The following is a 19,316-nucleotide window of genomic DNA, read 5'->3' on the forward strand; positions in this document are numbered from 1 at the left end:
CCCGAGCCCGATGGACCTTTGCTGCATGTCACTCCATGACACTCTCTCCCTGTTTCCTGTCTCTCTTCACTGTCAATATCAATAAAGGCTAGGGGGGAAAAAATTGAATTGAAAGCCCTTTGTTCCACTTCTCTCTGTCTCTCCTTCTCATGTTTTGCCCCCCCCCCCCCCCCCTCTCTCTCTGTCATCTATGCTATGCTTAATTTGTGCTCTGTAGTACACCGCAGTGTCGTGCGGCAAAAACAGCCGATACACAAGCCCACAACGTGCCGTGGAGAGGGCTTGTATATCGGCTGTTCTCATCGTGCGACATTGTCGACCGATGAACCATTTGTTGGGCTTAACTTCCTCTCCTCTCTCCTCTTTCATGGTTTTCATATCAGTGAGATGCAGCCGTGGTTTTGTCATTTCAACTCAAGCCAAAAGCCTCTTGGTAATTCACAGCCATTTTGAGCAAGCTTTGACGTGTGTTTGTGTGTGTGTGTGTGTGTGTGTGTGTGTGTGTGTGTGTGTGTGTGTGTGTGTATGTGTATGTGTATGTGTGTGTGTGTGTGTGTGTGTGTGTGTGTGTGTGTGTGTGTGTGTGTGTGTGTGCATGCAGGAGAAGCAGAATGAGGCTCGATATCTACGGGACCACAAAGAAGAGCTTATAGAGGAACTCGCCACAACCATTGTACAAAAAGTAGGCTGGCTTTCTTTCATTAATTTCACTATCAAAGTCTATCTGTCTGTCTGTCTGTTTCAAAGACGGACAAGCGTAGCTAATGAAAACAGGGGGGGGTGTGGTTTGCAAAACTTTTTGGTGCAAAAGGCATACACGAGGTAATTGACACAAGAGCAAAATGTCCGCTGTGTGAATATGGATCAATGTCTGTCTTTCAGATCATCCAGAGGAGGAAGCGTTCTGAGATGCAGACAGAGTATCATGACTTGGTCTGGCCCCAGTCCCATCAGCCTCTGAGTCAACCTGCCAACCTGCCATCTCCCTCCCAGCCTCACACCTCCTCCTCCCAGGGAGCCCAGGACCAGCTCAAGACCTCCTCCTCCACTCTGTGGGTCAGTCTGTGGATCAGTTATTTGTATGCAAACATTGAGACTGCAAGGGCGCTCAGATAGTGCAGTGGTAAAGTAGCTGCCCACCACTGGGATTTTAATCCGCTGCGCGTGGTTTGTCACCGCGCGTATTCCTGGGGCGGCACACGGACAGATCCATGTTGATGATCACATGACTGTAAAGATAATGTGTACCGATTTGCGTGATGTTTGGACAAAATCTGTAGGAGTAATATAAAAGAAAATGTTTCACAAAAATCGGCCTCCAGGTGGCGCTATAACAGGCCGATGAGAAAACTTTGGGGCAGATCTTCTGCTCTGTCATCCAGCGAGTGTGTGTGCACAGTTTCACATCGATCGGGCCAACGGTGCCGGAGATTAGCTGTCCGGACGGACGGACAGACACACACACACACACAAAACATTGAGACTGCATGTACGCATGCCGGTTGCATGTCTGCATCAGGGCCCACTTGAAAATCTCAATCTCAAGCTCTACAACCTCATATGAGCTTGTAGATCTGCTATTTTTGAAAAATCGTGAATATTTGTGCAAATCTTTGAATATATATATTTTTAAAGCAAACAGTCCCTGGAATAAAATATTTTCAGATGGGGGTCGGCGGCCAAATACTGTACATATCATTTTGGAGGTCCTTGACATGAAAAAGTTTGAGAACCACTGATATACTATGCAACATAGGTTTTTCAGAAAACTGTTAGGATTTAGAAGACATTTTGTAGAATCGGAACCTCAGGCCTTAATGGGTTAACACGGTCAGCCGCCACTATCAATTTGCATACATGATCTAACACAGCTTTACTACAGGCTGAGCTGTACTCCACTGCTGTTTCCCTTTTCATTCTGCTCAGCTCCACCTCCCCATATGTACGTAGGCCAGGCATTTTCCCTTCAGCTCCTGTTTGGATGACCCAAATTTCAGGACCTACAAACAGCCAACGGCGCACGCACACACGCACGCACACGCACCTGACACACCAGCTGGTGTAATTGCCTGGCAGAATTTTTGTGTATGCGCCAAATGATGCCTGTGTGCTATTTTCCGTCAACATTTTGTGTTAACAGTTATAATTAAACAAACAACACACCCGGGAGTGCAAACCCTATTATCCCTGTATTATATATGAGTTATTACTGATGATGTAATTTTGAACTTGACCTTGATTGTGACTTTTACCTTTTGACCCCAAAAGTTAATCATCTCTTCGGTGCAGCCTAGATGATTCCCACAAATCAGAATCAGGTTTATTGTCACATCACTGGCTTACAGGTGTAAAAAAAAAAAAGGTGGGTAAAATTAGATTTTGTGTGAGCTCCATCGTTTTTTGTCATTTCCAGAAAGGAGAAAGAGAAGAAGAGGGGAAGGAGGGGGACAGGGGGAGCAAGCAAAATAAATAAATCTATAAATATATCTACAGTACATACACATAGCATATCCATCCGGTACAGTATGTACATGAGGTTAGCTGTAAGGTGCATCAACAGCAAGTCGTACGGTATACCCTGTACATGATATTAGAAAAAGAATATCAGTGTGTTGTACACAAGCTTAAGGTGCAAAGGAGTGATTACAATAACATGACTCCCGTTGCTGTGGGCACGGTAATTAACATTCATATTACGTGTTATTGTTGCCATTTATAACGGAGAGAACAATTAGCGTGCTGTGTGTTCATAATGGGGCACTTTAAGCTTCAGATTTACACCCAGTTTAAGAGGCATTGTTTCTGTGAAGATAATATTCTATAATAGGATTTAAGCCTCACAGATTAATGGTTCTAATTAGCTACAAATTGTGAATTTGGGGGATCTTAACGCTTCTTACCTGCCAAAAACGAAAGAAACTACTACTGCTCTGGCACACTATCTCAGATAGAGAGAGACTTCAGTGGATAAGGGTTCAGTTAATTACTTAGTTTAAATACCTCACTAAACAGGAACATTCAAGATTCAAGATTTGTATCGTTACATCTTTCCTCAGAGACATTGTAGCAGCAATAATAAACAATAACAAAGAAATACAATTAAAAAAGGAATAAGTAATCGTAAGACAGGTCCCTGGCACAAAATATTTTCGGATTGGCAGTCCGCGGCCAAGTATAATTTGGGGGTCCTTGACACTAAAACGTTTTGAGAACCACTGGGTTAAAATAACATTTTATTCACACAAAAAGTTATGGATGGCAGCTTCAACATCACACAATGAATTGCCTGTGGACCAGTGTCAGATCATATTTGTTGGTAACTGTTAGTACATTGTTCTTGATGTACCACCAGAGGCTTTGCCTTCACAGTGCGTCAGATGCCACCATTCACATAGTGACAGTGTCAATCACACAAAATTAACCGGATGACTTAACAAGCATCATGTCATACCATTACACATCATCGCTGTCAGGTGGAAACCATGTATGTCCAAAACAAGCCCCCAGAACCGCGGAGGATTATTGAACCACCGAAGCCTGGTGGCCAAATCTGGTATTGCAAGACCGCATTTTGATTGATTGATTGATTGATTGATTGATTGATTGAATACTTTATTAGCAGTTTGCAAAAGAAAGCACAGGAAAGTACAGTTCAATACAAGGTCTGCTAAGAGGATTTTAAACCCCTAAAAAATAAATAGAAAAATAACTCTATGGTCCAAAACTGTAAAAAAATTGAAAAAAATAACCGGTGTTCCAACCAATGTACTTATTATCTTGTCACAAGCTTTTGTTAATACTTTTCATTGGTTCAATATTTCTAAAACCCACAGTTCAAGGTTGTACTTTATTGTTACATCTTGTGCACAGGTATAAGGATAAGGATAATTCCTTTTAACAGGTCGTTCATGAAAGTCCTTGCGGTCTTGTTTCCAATGAGAACCTGTGAGCAATTAGGGGTTAAGAGTCTTGCACAGGGACAAATTTCATTTCATCGACACATATGCTGGCTTGGCCTGGAATCGAACTTGGGGCAACCGGGGCCTCTGGTTCCCTAGGCGGGCTCACTAACTCAGCTATGGCCGCCCCTACATAAGAGTAAACCTTGCTTTTGTTTGCCTTCCCTCAGACAATGTAGCAGCATATGTAATGATAATAAGTGAAGAAAAAGCAAGAGAGAGAGAGAAACAAGAGGGGAAAAAAGTCTGCAGTTTTCTAATAGGATAATAAAAATAGATCAGCGTACGTATGTACAATGTACGTTTAAGCTTGGCACATACAGTATAGCATTTATCAACAGCTGCCACAGTACCTTACAGGCTATATAAACAACTTCACAGTACCTTCTATACACACCAGCTTAGGTAGGAACAGTCAAGCGTATTAAGGTGCAAAAAATGACATGTCGTTGCTGTCGGGCAGAAACCTTTTATCTCCATATTCCAAGTTTTATCGTAAATTAATGCCCTACTCCGTCACACAAGAGTGTCGCACAGAAGTAGTGACAATTTTAACTGTTTAATTTTTTTAAAAGGTTATCATAATAGAAAATGAATGGTTTTGGACATACAAGGTTTCCACCCGACTGCGACGATATACACACTACTACAGTAACGCAGTCAGCGATGCAAGCACACCTGCTGTTACGCTCCCATTGGCTGTCAGCAGGGAACGGTGCACATATTTGTCATCGTCCTCCATGTCTCACACACACACACACACACACACACACACACACACACACACACACACACACACAGAGCAAGCAGAGTTCCCCAGCCCTCCATGCTGTTCTGATTCCCTCAGGGAAGATCAAAGGTTTGGTGAAACACACAGGGATCCTCCTCATCTCACTCACTAGATCTCCATTGGCTCTCTGCAATACACACATCCACATCCACATCCACACATGCGCACGCTCGCGCTCACACACACACGCGCACACACACACACACACACACACACACACACACACACACACACACACACACACACACACACACACACACACATGCACAATGGGTGTACTCAAGTCAAATAATTACTCAACGACCAGTTGAACTTGATTTTAACTACTGGAGTATTTAAGACATTTTCCCTCTAAATTAAAAGTTATTTTCAAAAGAGCTTGTAGATCTGCTTTTCGCTATATTTGAAATAGGGTTAAGTGGTTGATTTACATTTTACTTTTCCCAATGTCATGTGTACTTTTGCCCCATGAGTCAGAAGTACAATATTTGTGTTTGAAATGTAGTGGAGTGAAAGACATAAGTATCCAAAAATACGAATACTTAAGTACAGATGCTAAAAAAAAATCCTTGAGTACAGTACTCAAGTAAATGTTCTTAATGTCCATTGAACATGCACACACACCCCTGCAAGCTTCAAGATACTCTCCTGCAAGCCAGTTAGTTGAATTCCAGCACCCCCTGCTGGTGAGATTAGTGAAGCAGTACATTTTTGTCCTGGCAGGATGCAGCGCTGTTATCTCAGATGAGTTCAGTGGTAGGAAGTAACAAAGTACATTTACTCAAGTACTGTACTTAAGTGCAATTTTGAGGTACTTGTACTTTACCTGAGTATGTCCATTTTTTTTTCCATCTCAGAGTGAAATATTGTACTTTTCACTCCACTACAATTAGTTGAAAACTGTAGTTACAGGTTGCTTTGTATATCTAAATTATTATTACAAAACATACATTAACCAATTAAGCCGTTATACTTGAGTTAATCAAAAATAGCCAATCTACAAGTTCACCAAATCACGCATCGGTGACGCGTGATTTGGGAACCAACTTGAGCTTTGGGCAAACCACGTCCCCGGTGAGCTGCTGGAATCCAAACCGCGCCCCCGACTGTCTCCATTGGCTGGCTGTTTCCTGTTGCTGTCAAAATACACAAGTCTGTTATATAGGTTATAATAATAATTGCTTCTCTGATGGCTATATCCAAAGAGTTTATGAATAGATGGAGAGACGGTGGTCTTGTGCACCCGTTTGTCAACTGTTGTTGTGAAATTACGCTAGTCTGTTATACAGGTTAATAATTGCTTGATTGGCCATGCTCTCTCTCTCTCTCTCTCTCTCTCTCTCTCTCTCTCTCTCTCTCTCGCTCTCTCTCTCTCTCTCTCTCTCTCTCTCTGTGTCTCTCTCTCTCTCTCTCTCTCTCTCTCTCTCTCTCTCTCTCTCTCTCTCTCTCTCTCTCTCTCTCTCTCTCTCGGGTAAAGCGAGCTTGCTTTAACATTGAGAGAGAGAGAGAGCACACCACCACCGATTTAAAAAAAAAGAACGAGCAAGTTGAGTTGATATCTAAGATATGTTTGGAGTTGACTGAGGAGATAATTACTGCTACTGGAGCATATCTCACGTGACTGAGAACGGTACATATACCGCAAACTGTACAGAAAATAAGGCATGCATTATTTTATTATCTAATACTATAGATTGATATTTTGTGATATACTGTATGTGGAGTGGAATGAAGAGATTTTTGGCTGCAGAACAGCTCTGTTAACCCCCACAAATGTGTGTTTCTACACCGCAGCGGTCCCGTTCTGCATTCTCCCTCACCAGTGACGACTCCCCAGATAAAGGCCCAGAGGAGGTGGGTGCTGGGGCGGTTGGGAGCTTACAGGAATACGCGTCCCTGAAGAGGGAGCCCAAGGCTGCCTCTCTGCCCAGCTGGAAGAGCATGGACCGCCTGGATAACTCCAGTAAGAACCCCATGCTGCTGAGGCCCTACACTACATTCACTGACCACACTGCTGAGGCCCTGCACTGCATTCTCTGACCACACTGCTGAGGCCCTGCACTGCATTCACTGACCACACTGCTGAGGCCCTGCACTGCATTCACTGACCACACTGTTGAGGCCCTGCACTACATTCACTGACCACACTGTTGAGGCCCTGCACTGCATTCACTGACCACACTGCTGAGGCCCTGCACTGCTTTCACTGACCACACTGCTGAGGCCCTGCACTGCATTCACTGACCACACTGTTGAGGCCCTGCACTACATTCACTGACCACACTGCTGAGGCCCTGCACTGCATTCACTGACCACACTGCTGAGGCCCTGCACTGCATTCACTGACCACACTGTTGAGGCCCTGCACTACATTCACTGACCACACTGTTGAGGCCCTGCACTGCATTCACTGACCACACTGCTGAGGCCCTGCACTGCTTTCACTGACCACACTGCTGAGGCCCTGCACTGCATTCACTGACCACACTGTTGAGGCCCTGCACTACATTCACTGACCACACTGCTGAGGCCCTGCACTGCATTCACTGACCACACTGCTGAGGCCCTGCACTGCTTTCACTGACCACACTGCTGAGGCCCTGCACTGCATTCACTGACCACACTGCTGAGGCCCTGCACTGCATTCACTGACCACACTGCTGAGGCCCTGCACTGCTTTCACTGACCACACTGCTGAGGCCCTGCACTGCATTCACTGACCACACTGTTGAGGCCCTGCACTGCATTCACTGACCACACTGTTGAGGCCCTGCACTGCTTTCACTGACCACACTGACGCTGCCGCCACCCTGCACTGCATTCACTGACAGTGAAATTGCAGATCTACAAGTTCACAATGTGATGTGATGCATTGTGAGCTTGTAAATCTGCTATTTCCATTATTTTTGGCATTTGTTTTACATTTTTGAAAACTTTCCAAAATTAGACATTGATTATTCATCGAACGTTTTGTATTTCTTATTATTTTATAATCGATGAAATCAATTTGTTTGATGAATTGTTGCAACCTATTTTCAACACATGAAGACCTCTTTGTAGAGCAGCCCACACTATACGACTTTTAAAGTGGTCGGGGAGTCATCAGATCGTTATGTAGGCTATTTCACACTACACGATTCTCTTTCTTGAAATCGGCTGTCATAATATCATTGTGGTTTTCATACTATACAATTGATCACCGACAAGGGATCACTCACTGCAAGAGTTCGCCAGGGTGCGATCCAGACCCGGTACATTTTGTTTTTTATTCCAATGTACATTACATTACATTTGGATACATTATATTATCGCATCACCGACGTCCCGATCTTGCATCAGATCAGGTGTTTTGTCGGCGAGCGACAAAAAAGGTCCCCGCCAGCATAATTGGACCAAATATCTTGCAGTGTGTACTAGTAGCCCTTACAGATTTAGTTAGACTGAGACGATGTGAAGTATTATGTTTCTTTTTTTTCTCCATTGTGCACTGTGCACTCAATATTTGGCTTTGCTTGCACTAAAGTGTATGCAACGTTCTGCTTTGTCATCCCTTCAACTTAATGCAAAATGTGCGTGTCTGCAAATGATACAACAGTCACTGCCATATGGTGGCACAAGAAACCAGGTGCAAGAATATATACTGTAGATGATGTTACAGAAACATCAGGGGTGGGCTGCCGGTGGAGCCTACTGGAGCGCAGCTCCACTATCTTTGAAGCTGCACGCTTGCCCGCATATGCACAATCTGCAGTTTTCGCACCTCGCTAACAAAACCTGCCGATCGACACTGAGTGTCACAGCTTGAATGAACCGACCTGGTTGGATGCATATCAATGGTCCAACGTGATAGCTGCTAAGTAGTCTACTGTAGGTGTCAGATGTTCTGTCTGAAGCAGTCAAAAGAGTTGGATAACAGTGGCTGATGGATTCATGAATTCATTAAATTACAGAGGTGACTGCAAGGTAAATGCATAATTATGACAACACTAAAGTTTCCCCATTATGCAAGTAAACAGAATAAAATATTTAGATTATTATTAAGAAACACACATTACAATTTACGACCTATAGCTGTTGCACCCCTTTTTTCATTCCTCTTCTGCCTCTCATCGTGCGGCCTTGTGACCCCGGTTCCAGGCGCGTCCTCGGTGCTCCAGAGCCCGGACGGCAACTGGATCGCCCTGCCGAGCTCGCAGCTCTCGCGGCCCAGCCTGCTTGCCAAGAGGAAGAGCCTGGTGTACAGCGTTCTGGAGAAGGAGTCCGGCGTTGTCTCCGCCTACGACGAGATGGGCTCCGAGTCGGACGGCGGCGATGACGAGGCCGGCTGGGTGGCGGCGCTGCGGCAGTTCCGCCGCAAGCTGTCCGACGAGACCTACTACACAGACTCACAGCATGACCCCGAGTGGACGTACACACAGGTTGTTCTTTTTTCTTTCTTTTTTTAAGGCTTAGTTTTTGTTTAGATTTTATCATTTGTCATTAGTTTATTATTGTGATATGGGGTAGTCGAGGGCAAGATTCTACATGCTCATAAAAATAGCAAAAATAGTCCAGTCTCTCCAATCTGTATGGTAGAGTATGTAAATACAATGTCACTTTTAATAACAATTGGGGTGGTTGTATTTGGTCTCCCTGCTCTTCTATTGAGACATTTAGATCCTGTGTCTAGACACGACCTTTGACATGATCCTGTTTCTGGTTTGAAACAAACTGGTTTAATAATTTGATTTCTCCCCTGAACAAGCAGGCAGGCATGTTTTAGTTCCTCTGTAAAAGATTTCAGCACTTGTACAGGAGACCTGGTTTCAAATCCGGGATAGAACAGGAAAGTTATATAGTGCAGCTTTAAATGACATTTTTTTCTCAATTGTAGTTTTTCGTTATTTCGTCAGTTTTAGTTGACTATAATAACTCTTTACGTACACCCAGCACATTCCGATCACCTCTCCGTCGTCGGGTCAGTTCACCAACACGGAGACCCTCAACTCGGACTCGGAGGCCTCGTCGTCTGTGGTGTCCTCCGCCGCACGTCCCCGCAAACCTCCCCACAGCCTGCTGAAGAAGAGAGGGCCGACGGAGACCCACCTCCACCCCCAGCACCAGTCCCTCTACCACCACCATCACCACAACGTCCCTCCATACCCGCTCCACCCAGACACACTGGACGTCAACTTTAACCCCAAGGTCATTCGTCCCCACCTTCACTACTGTTAACTTTACACTAACAATATACAGTATATTATAAAGTATTATATCGATATAATGTATTTTCGGTTCTATAATACTGTAAAAAATAAAATAAAATAAAAAGTACTTTATTTGGCCGCAGACCTCCTATCTAAAAATATCTTTTTGACATAGCCCCTCATACAAGATTTGTGTTGTTAAAATGTGTTTTGAAAATAGCCGCAAGGTAAAGGTGATTAAACTGATTTCGATGTCATATTAACTCATTTTGCGGGGGACCCCCTGGAACCCCCTCAAGGACCCCTGAGGGTCCCCGGACCCCACTTTGGGAACCACTGGATTAAACGATAAAATATTTCGACTCACAAGAGGTTCTAGTTAAGACTTGTCTTGTTGTGGATGTTATTGTGAAGTGAAAGTGTTATAAATTGACCTTCAGGTGTTGGGAGACAGCAGCGAGGCAGACGAGAGGCACAATGAGGGTCACGTGCGAAGGTCACGGAGACGCAGGAAGAGCAGGAGAGGGTCGCCAGCAGAACAGGACAGGACTGAAAGCCAGAGCCACACACAGTCCATCTACCCACTGGTACAGGTAAACCTTTACTGTACCTCACACAGTCCATCTACCCACTGGTACAGGTAAACCTTTACTGTACCTCACACAGTCCATCTACCCACTGGTACAGGTAAACCTTTACTGTACCTCACACAGTCCATCTACCCACTGGTACAGGTAAACCTTTACTGTACCTCACACAGTCCATCTACCCACTGGTACAGGTAAACCTTTACTGTACCTCACACAGTCCATCTACCCACTAATACAGGTATACCACACACTGGTACAGTATTTACTAAACAATGGGTCAGGACCCATTTTTGGGTCACAGACCGATTTGTATGGGTAGTTTTCTTTCTTTCTTTCTTTCTTTCTTTCTTTCTTTTTTTATGCAAATATCAAGTCCAAAAGAATGTCAAACTTTTTTGGGTCTCGAGCTGAAAGGTTTGGGAAACACTGCACTGGTCCACTGATTCTATTGGTCATTGGTAATTACTTTTTATAATAAATGATTTCTCTATCTACAATGTTTTTGTAGTGAGAGATGATTTTGTGTTCAAGTCATTGCCTTTGTTGTAGAATGTATTTTCACCACTAGAGGGAAGCAACCCATCGTCCTCTCTCTCTCTCTCTCTCTCTCTCTCTCTCTCTCTCTCTCTCTCTCTCTCTCTCTCTCTCTCTCTCTCTCTCTCTCTCTCTCTCTCTCTCTCTTTATCTCTCTATCTATCCCCGGCTGTCTCTCTCTCTCTCTCTCTGTCTCTCTCATAGGAGGACAGTGACTTCCTGCTCAATGCGTTGCTGAAGAGGACTTTTAGTGAGGAGCAGTCGGGTCCTGACAGCGTCCCCACTGTTCCCTCTAAGCCAGCACTCAGTGCTGTCCCGGACGCCTCCACGTCCGACGCCCTGACTCCTGAGCCGGAGGACCTGGACACGGTGGCCCCTAACTCTGTGGCCCCCAGCCCCTCGGAGGAGGCCCCCTCCCTGACCTCCCCTGGTCTCTGCTACTCTCCCCCCAGGTTATTACAGTAGTTATTATTATTTTATTTTTTTTCCTTTTGGCTTTCAACAACTTCTGTTTAGTTTTGATTGGTTTTCAAGTCGGTTTGTGAGTTTCGTTTTTAGTTGTGGAAAAAGATTAGTTTTACTTGTGTTTGTTAGTTTTAGTGTTATTGTTTTTTTTTAATTGTAATATGGGGTAGTCAGGGGCGAAAGTCAACAAGCTTAGACAAGTGGTGAAAATAGAAGATCTACAAGCTCACAACGTGTCACATTGTGACGCCAGGGCTTATAACTAGTACAGCTAAGAATATTGGAAGGTAAGATTTCATATCCACCCAAAATATTTGACTTATGTATGAAACATTGACAAAGACTATATAAAACATATAAGACATATATATATATATATATATAAGACATTTTCTCTGTGATTTCTGTTAGTTTTGTAAACACACAATACAATTTCAGTTAGTTATTGGATATCTTTACTTTTTCAATTTTAGTTTTGCTTATTTCATTGGTTTTAGTTACACTATAATGGCCTGGACTGCTGGCGTAGCGGTCCAGGCACCTAGGCTCACTGTAGCCTGACGCGTCGCAGGTTTGATTCCCAAGCCCGACGGCCTTTGCTGCATGTCACTCCCCATCTCTATCTCCCCATTTCCTGTCAGCCTAACCGTCCTGCCCAAAAAATAAACTATAATAAAACCTTGCTCTCCCCCACCAGCAGCCCAGGACCAGGGGACCCCTTGGAAGAGGAGCTCCACTCCAAACTGATTCGTCTGGCCGGCCGGGCCAGCAGCCAGGAGGACGACAGCTCCTCCGAGGACGACAAACCCACGCACAGGGAGACGTCCTGGCTCAACAGCAGAGACAGAAGCCGTCGCGAGGCGGGCGGGAGACCGCGGGACAGGTCGAGCAGCAAGGAGGGACAAAGAAGCGGCGAAGCGGCGGAGCAAGCGAACGCGGAGGGCAGAGCGAGGGAGAGGAGGCTGGAGAGAGGGAAGGGCTCTGAGGAGAAGGCAGACGACAAGGTGGAGAAGCGAGGAGCGGAGGTGAGCAGGAGAGAGGGAGGCAGGCAAAGCAAGAGACAACAGAAACGAGAAGTGGAGGAGGAGGAGGAGGGAGCAGAGCAGAGAGCAGGAGGGGAGAGGAGGAGCGGCTCCAGTGCCAGTTCTCCCGCTGTTACCCCGTCACCTCTGGAGGGGGCGCTGTTGGACGGACAGGTGAGATGTTAAATGTGTTTGTCTGTCTGTCTTCTCTAAACGTTTGGAAGCTAGTCTGTGTGTTGTCTTTTTCATCCCTTCTTCCCCCTCTGTCTTCTACCCATCCTCACCGTGTCCCCTTCCTCTCCTATCCACATATTTCGGTGGCATTCAATGTCCTCTTTCTCTCTTTCTGGTTTCTCTCTCTCTTTCATCTCTGCTGTCTACTCTGTCCTTGGATGCTTCCCTGCGGGGGTGTGTACGTACGTGTGTGTGCGTGTGCGTGTCAGGAGGGACAGAAGAACTTGGCACTACAACGGCGGCTTGAGTTGCTTAACTCTCTCTTACACCAGGTGAGAAGAACCAGCAGTATCTCTGGGCAAGATGCTCTGTTTGAAGACCGACTTACACATCAAAACATGCACTCACACACACACACCTGCTCTTATGCAATTTCCGCCGACACACATAAACAACAGTGATAGATGAAAGATTGGTGGAGCAGTGGTAAAGTACCTGCCCACCACCACACCGCGGAGTCTAGGGGTTCTAATCCACTGCGGTGCATCTGGCTTTGTCGAGCATTTATACGAACACAATTGGCCCGTGTTCGGGGAAGGGAAGCCCAGAGCGTGGAGGGTGATATTTGTCACTGCATGTAATCCTACGGGCTGGGGTGGCACCTATCAGCAGGGAGTGTTGGGCAGGAGCCGGGACTCCCGGGAGGAGTAGGACAGAAGCGCTGTGCCCTCCCAGTAGGGGCTCCTCACGGGCAGGTAAGCCAGAAGGATACAACAGCATCTGGGAGATGGATTGCTGAGGTGGAGCGCAACACCTACAATCAGCTCCCAGTACTTACCGCATGACTTTCCGCGACCAAGCCGCTACTCATACGCTGAGTTGGTGGTGCCCGGGATCGGACCCATGACCTTGTGATTGAAAGGCGAGGGGGGAAAAGGCTAAAATGAATTTGCTACTCTTAAAAAAAGGAGGGAAAGTCAAGTACGTAGAACCAGAACAAGTAGAAATGCAGGCAAAGTAAAGGACAAGGATGAAACACAGCATTGACATCCCTGTCCAAGGAGCAGAGGCAGAAGAACATCAAATGAGAAGATACAACCATTAATTCAGACTTAGTTTAACACACTGCATAGAATCTTGTTCATACCCATTCACTCTTCAATTCGTTTAACAGTGCGTAGAATCTCATCCTCTCTGCTTGTTAGAGCCTGGATAGGTGAATCCCGGTAAAAACTGTCATCCTGTATTATACTTGTTTAATAAATGAAATCCACTTCAGTCATGACGAGTAACATACTCGTGTTAGAGGAGATTTCAACTTTTATACCTTAAGACAGGTGAGACGTGGATTGTTGCTTTTAGATAATGTAATTTTGTTTTATTCCATAAAAACCATATGCAGAATCAATACGTACTATTAACATACATGAGACCAGACACACAGGAAGGCAACAAGCTGGACACACACACACACACACACACACACACACACACACACACACACACACACACACACACACACACACACACACACACACACACACACACACACACACACACACACACACACACACACGTTTGAACGTGCCAACAAGTCTCATGTTGCATACGTGGTATATGGCCATATGTAAGATGATTCAACCCGTAGTTGTAATTATTCATGTTCATTGTTAAGGTGTCAATGGCTAATGCTCCTCTCGTATATGCCACCTCTATGGCAATGGTCTATTTCTGTCCATTTTCACAGCTTCCATTGTAAACTAACATGATGTGAATGGTAAATGATGCAGCCAGGTGCATTTATATAGCGCCTTGGCCTTTATCCAAAGCTCTTTGTCAATAATTCTATGGCTGTGCAATTAACCAAAAATACACATATTTAGAACTAATAACTGAAATAATCTTTCTCATGTAGGTTAATATTTGAGAAGCTGTTTTTTTATATATTTGTTTTATTTCTAACATATCAATGAATCAACACAAAAACATTTTAATAGATTATTTTCTATAATATATTAAATTGATTAGTCTGATTAACCACTTAAGCCTATATTATACTTTGTTGTCCAATGCTTTATTACAAAGATGGTTGAATTAGCCACAATGAGCTGCATGTGAGCAGCTCATTGCTATGATGCAATGAGCTTGTAGATCTGCTATTTTCATTTTTTTTTTTTATATAATTGTTCATTAATCATAGTTTCAAATAATTGTTATATTGATTTGAAATCATATCGTCCAGCCCTAATTCACTACCATATAATTATTAACATATAGCTGACCATGAATCATTTTCTGTTGACTATTTGAATTGTTTAACTGTTAAACTAATGATAAATAACATAAGATAAGGTCAAATAGTAATCTAATATCCAATAATCCATCATTTTGATTGAAAGAAGATCACATTGATGATAACTTTAATCATATTCCATTGTGAATTTAATATTCATGCCAGAAAGTCGGGATACAGCGCGTTTTGAGCTTGTACATCGGCTATTTTCAAATAGCCTAGGTATAAAATAGGGCTAAAGTGGTAAATGTATGTTTTGTAATGTAACAATTCATATATGCAAAGTAACTAGTAACTAAAGTTTTCAAATAATTGTAGTGGAGTAAAAGTAAAATATTTGCCTCTGAGATGTAGTGGAGTAGAAGTAAAAGTACTGATAATTGGAAATACTCCAGTAAAGTAAACGTAAATTGTACTTAAGTACAGTACTTTAGTAAATGTACTTGGTTACTTTACACCACTGTGTGAGCGTCAATGTGTTGACCTAGATGGCAGTGGCTCGGCTCTTTGTAGTGGTACAGAGCGACTGGCTCTCACAAGGACCCATTTCTCCATCGACATTAATCCCCGGTCAATAACTTTATCTCACAGTCCATCTTTGCTTTTCCCTTGTTTTTGTAATTCATGACTGAGTGGTACTGGGAGACAGTAAAAATACGGTGATGTTATGGTGCGTAACCTTTTCATTTCATCTTGCATTTTCTCATCTTTAATGAGAGCGGCCGCTATAGCCAGGTGCCCAAAGCCACAGCCTATTAGACCATCAACAGCTAGCGTGGCTAGACGAGAGAGGATCAATGCATCCCCTGGTCCCAATGATCAAAGCTTCAGCTGCTGATTAAAACATTATTGAATCGCATCCATCTCTCTTTCCTACTCCCCCTGTTTTCATCTATTTAAAAATTAGTTTTTCCGTCACCTTCACAGGTTGTGCTCACAGTTCCACCAGCACAGACCAGCCCTTTTCACATTCAAAATACACCAGTACACTACAAGCTTTGTTTTGCTTCATTTCGAAGATTTTCTATCAGCAAAAACTATCATTCAGCTTTTAGACAAGTATACTGTTGAACCTTGAGGCAGATGGGGCTACAGCAGCAGAAGACCCCACCGGGTGCCACCCTGTCAGCTAAGAACATGAAACTGCGTTTACAATTAGCACAGGCTCACCTAAATTGAAGATTGGAAAAACCTTCCTGGTCTGATGATTCTCTATTTTTGCTGCGACAAAAAAAAACAAGAATGCATCCATCCTGCCTTTGTGGTGGTGTAATGGTTTCTTTGGAGGATATTTTGTGGCACACTGTGGGCCCCTTGGTACCAAATTGAGCATCTTGTTGAATCTGTGCCCCGAAAGATTAAAGGCAAAATGGGGTCCAACACGGTATTAGCAAGGTGTACCTAATAAAGTGGCTGGTAAGTAATTTAATTGAACTGATTTTCATTGGAGAACATCTTGACATAAACAGTAGAGAGGAAAGAGGGAGAGTGTCATCCACTGTGAAAAATGTTCACTTCTCTCTCCATCTTCATTTTGATACTTTCGACTCCCCACCCCCTTCAGAGCCTATTTATTGTATACAAAGATAAGAGCGGAACTTGTTTGTGTCACGGAACCAGGCTACCCAAAACAATAGATACCAGGCCTGTACCATGTCATCTTGACTTTTATGATATTCAGATGGTCGGAACATAATCATAAGGAAAAAGCTGAACAACAGGATGTAAGCACAAGTGGGACCACTTGCCTGACGCACCTCCGACAGCACCATTATGCTGGCTGCAGGGTCACCCTTCACTGACGTTTCGCTCCTTTCATCCCAGAACATCTCTGGGGGGTGGAGTGGCGACAGGGACGTCTCCCTGCTGCCAACTGAAGGATCCTTATTCTACCCACACTCTGTCACACTCTGTCCCCTGTGTTGTTGTTTTTTGTGTCGGTGGAATGAGTCCCAAGGGACTATGCATGGCAGGGACGTCCATCTCCCTGAGTCAAGCGTGGGCCTGACTGCCTATACCACAGCCTCTCAGGGTGGTGGAGTAGCAGCAGAAACTATTCCCTACTGCCCCCTGTCTAAGCTTCTTGCCTTCCCTACGCCTTGCAATTCCTCCTGAGCCACAGCCAGAAGCTCCCTTGTTCTGCTTCCTCTGCCAGGTCTTTGAGGGCCTTCTTCAGTCTTGGAGCCTTTGATCCCAAGGGACTTTAGGAGTAGAGTTTAGCCTCTACACCCGACTTCCACTTGTGAGCACTCGATTGAGTAGTACCTCTTTCTCTCAAAGGCAGCCTCCATTCCCTCTTCCCATGACGACCGTCTTAGTAGAGGTGGACCACAGCACAATGTCTGGTCATAGAGAGGTTGTGGTGATCTCTTTCTGGACCTTCAACTGACGGTCTAGGTCAGCCCTCATGTCTCACTTGCCTCGGGGGGACAGGAGGGACTGTATGCTCTCTGTGTTGCTCTGAGGCTTGCCCGCTTGCTTGTCAAACTACTCAGCCGGTGTGCTGTTCCCAGTTTTTTTACAATAATTACAATAGTATAATGAATCGATAACAACCAAAAAGTCAATTCATAATTCCTCTACAACTATAACCTTCCTGCTGCTGGGCTGCACTATAGAGAGGACTACACACTGATGTATTGTTTTTACTGTAGACTTCATGCGTGTTTACAGTGTGTCTCTTGTATGTATATTTGTTATGATATTTTTAGGTCTATATGCCTTTCTACGTCGACCCAATGCCTTGTATCTTTATCTGTGTGTGTGTGTGTGTGTGTGTGTGTGTGTGTGTGTGTGTGTGTGTGTGTGTGTGTGTGTGTGTGTGTGTGTGTGTGTGTGTGTGTGTGTGTGTGTGTGTGTGTGTGCGTGCGTGCGTGCGTGCGTGCGTGCGTGCGTGCGTGCGTGCGTGCGTGCGTGCGTGCGTGTGTGTTGTGTGCACGGAGCAGAAGTACTCTGCGGCGTCTCTCTGCAGCATCACCACGGAGGTGCTGAAGGTGCTCAACGCTACAGAGGAGCTGATTGGCGAGGCGGGGAGCGAGAGCCACACCCCCGCAGAATCCATGAGCGCCTCCCCCATCTCCAGCAGTGCAGAGACCTCCAGACTGGACCAGAGACTTACCAAGATGGAGGAGAACGTAAGACACATATGGCTCTTTTTCCCACTATTAGAACCAAGTTAACCGTAACGTGCCGCGTTACGTATTTCACATGTTTCTGTATTTGTTTCCGTATATGCTATGGCTGGGTTTCAGATAAGATAACCTAATTTAAAAGAAGTGAAAATGGACCATCTACAAGCTCACAATGAGCTTGTAGATGGTATATTTTCTATTCTTTTATGATGTATTTTTATGACATACCTCCTCCACATACCTCCTGTTTCTGGTTATGATGGAACTGTAAACAAAAAAGAGAAAACCATCACAGAACTTTATATATTCTGGAAAGTTTGAGGTTATGGATGGTTCTGGGTTACCCTTTGTAGTTGTAAAGAGCCAGTAGCCTCCCTGTGAGAGATTAGTGTATGGCCTCCGTCTTGACTCCTGCCCCTTGCCTGGTTCCAAACCATAGACTCTGCCCACTCTCTGAGTGGACTGCCTCTCTTGGTCTGCTGTTGTAATGTGAACCCAGGATTTATTTGGTACAAAAAGTACCGTCCAATGAGAGTCGGAGGTGGGGATGGGTCTAATGACAAGCCAATCAGCGAATATCTGCTAAATCAAGCTGTGTGGTGACGTCAGATGTAGGCAGATCCACGGATCTCTTGTGATTGGTTTAGGGAAATTCTAATCCCCTCCCCCTTCTAATCAAATACACTGGAGCCAATGTCAGACTGAAGTTCCACGCAGCTTCAGTCTGATAATCAGGCTATCCTGCCCCGCCTCAGCCTTTAGGTCAGTGGTACTCAAAAGTAGGTACTTGAGGGGGTTCTGCTCCAAAATTAGGAACTGTTTAAACACTTAAAGGAGTTTAAAGGAGTAGTTCACCCAAAAAAAATACTTATTTTCTATCAATTACACACACCATGAAGCCTTGAATTCATGTAGATTTTGTAGTTTTTGTCGCATTCCTAAGCCAATAATTTGATGACTAGCGGAGTCTCCTACTGAGTCTCCTACAGACCGATGATCCGGTTATCAAATTATTGGCTCAGGAATGCGACAAAAACAAAACAGTCTCCATGAATTCAAGGTTTCATGGGGTGTGTAATTGATAGAAAATTTGATTTTTTTTTGGGTGAACTACTCCTTTAAGGCCTATTTTATTTTTCAACTATTCAAAATTAGGCGGTCTACAAGCTCAC

At 44.4% G+C, this 19,316-nt stretch overlaps 1 protein-coding gene across 1 annotated transcript in view; it reads left to right on the forward strand.

Annotated features, from left to right (window-relative positions):
- myripb (myosin VIIA and Rab interacting protein b) overlaps nt 1-19,316 on the forward strand; it is a gene marked incomplete at both ends in the record, with an annotated part of 206,343 nt that overhangs the window by 181,896 nt on the left and 5,131 nt on the right. The window contains 10 exons of the mRNA XM_084048107.1: nt 602-682; nt 883-1,056; nt 6,544-6,712; nt 8,887-9,167; nt 9,679-9,933; nt 10,376-10,528; nt 11,264-11,511; nt 12,222-12,720; nt 12,990-13,052; nt 17,959-18,147. Of these exons, the coding sequence (XP_083904233.1) occupies nt 602-682; nt 883-1,056; nt 6,544-6,712; nt 8,887-9,167; nt 9,679-9,933; nt 10,376-10,528; nt 11,264-11,511; nt 12,222-12,720; nt 12,990-13,052; nt 17,959-18,147 (2,112 nt within the window). The remainder of the gene's footprint in view (nt 1-601; nt 683-882; nt 1,057-6,543; nt 6,713-8,886; nt 9,168-9,678; nt 9,934-10,375; nt 10,529-11,263; nt 11,512-12,221; nt 12,721-12,989; nt 13,053-17,958; nt 18,148-19,316) is intronic.

This window comes from Gymnoscopelus microlampas (genome assembly GCF_963454915.1).
Source record: "Gymnoscopelus microlampas genome assembly, chromosome: 22".
Taxonomy (NCBI): Eukaryota; Metazoa; Chordata; class Actinopteri; order Myctophiformes; family Myctophidae; genus Gymnoscopelus; species Gymnoscopelus microlampas.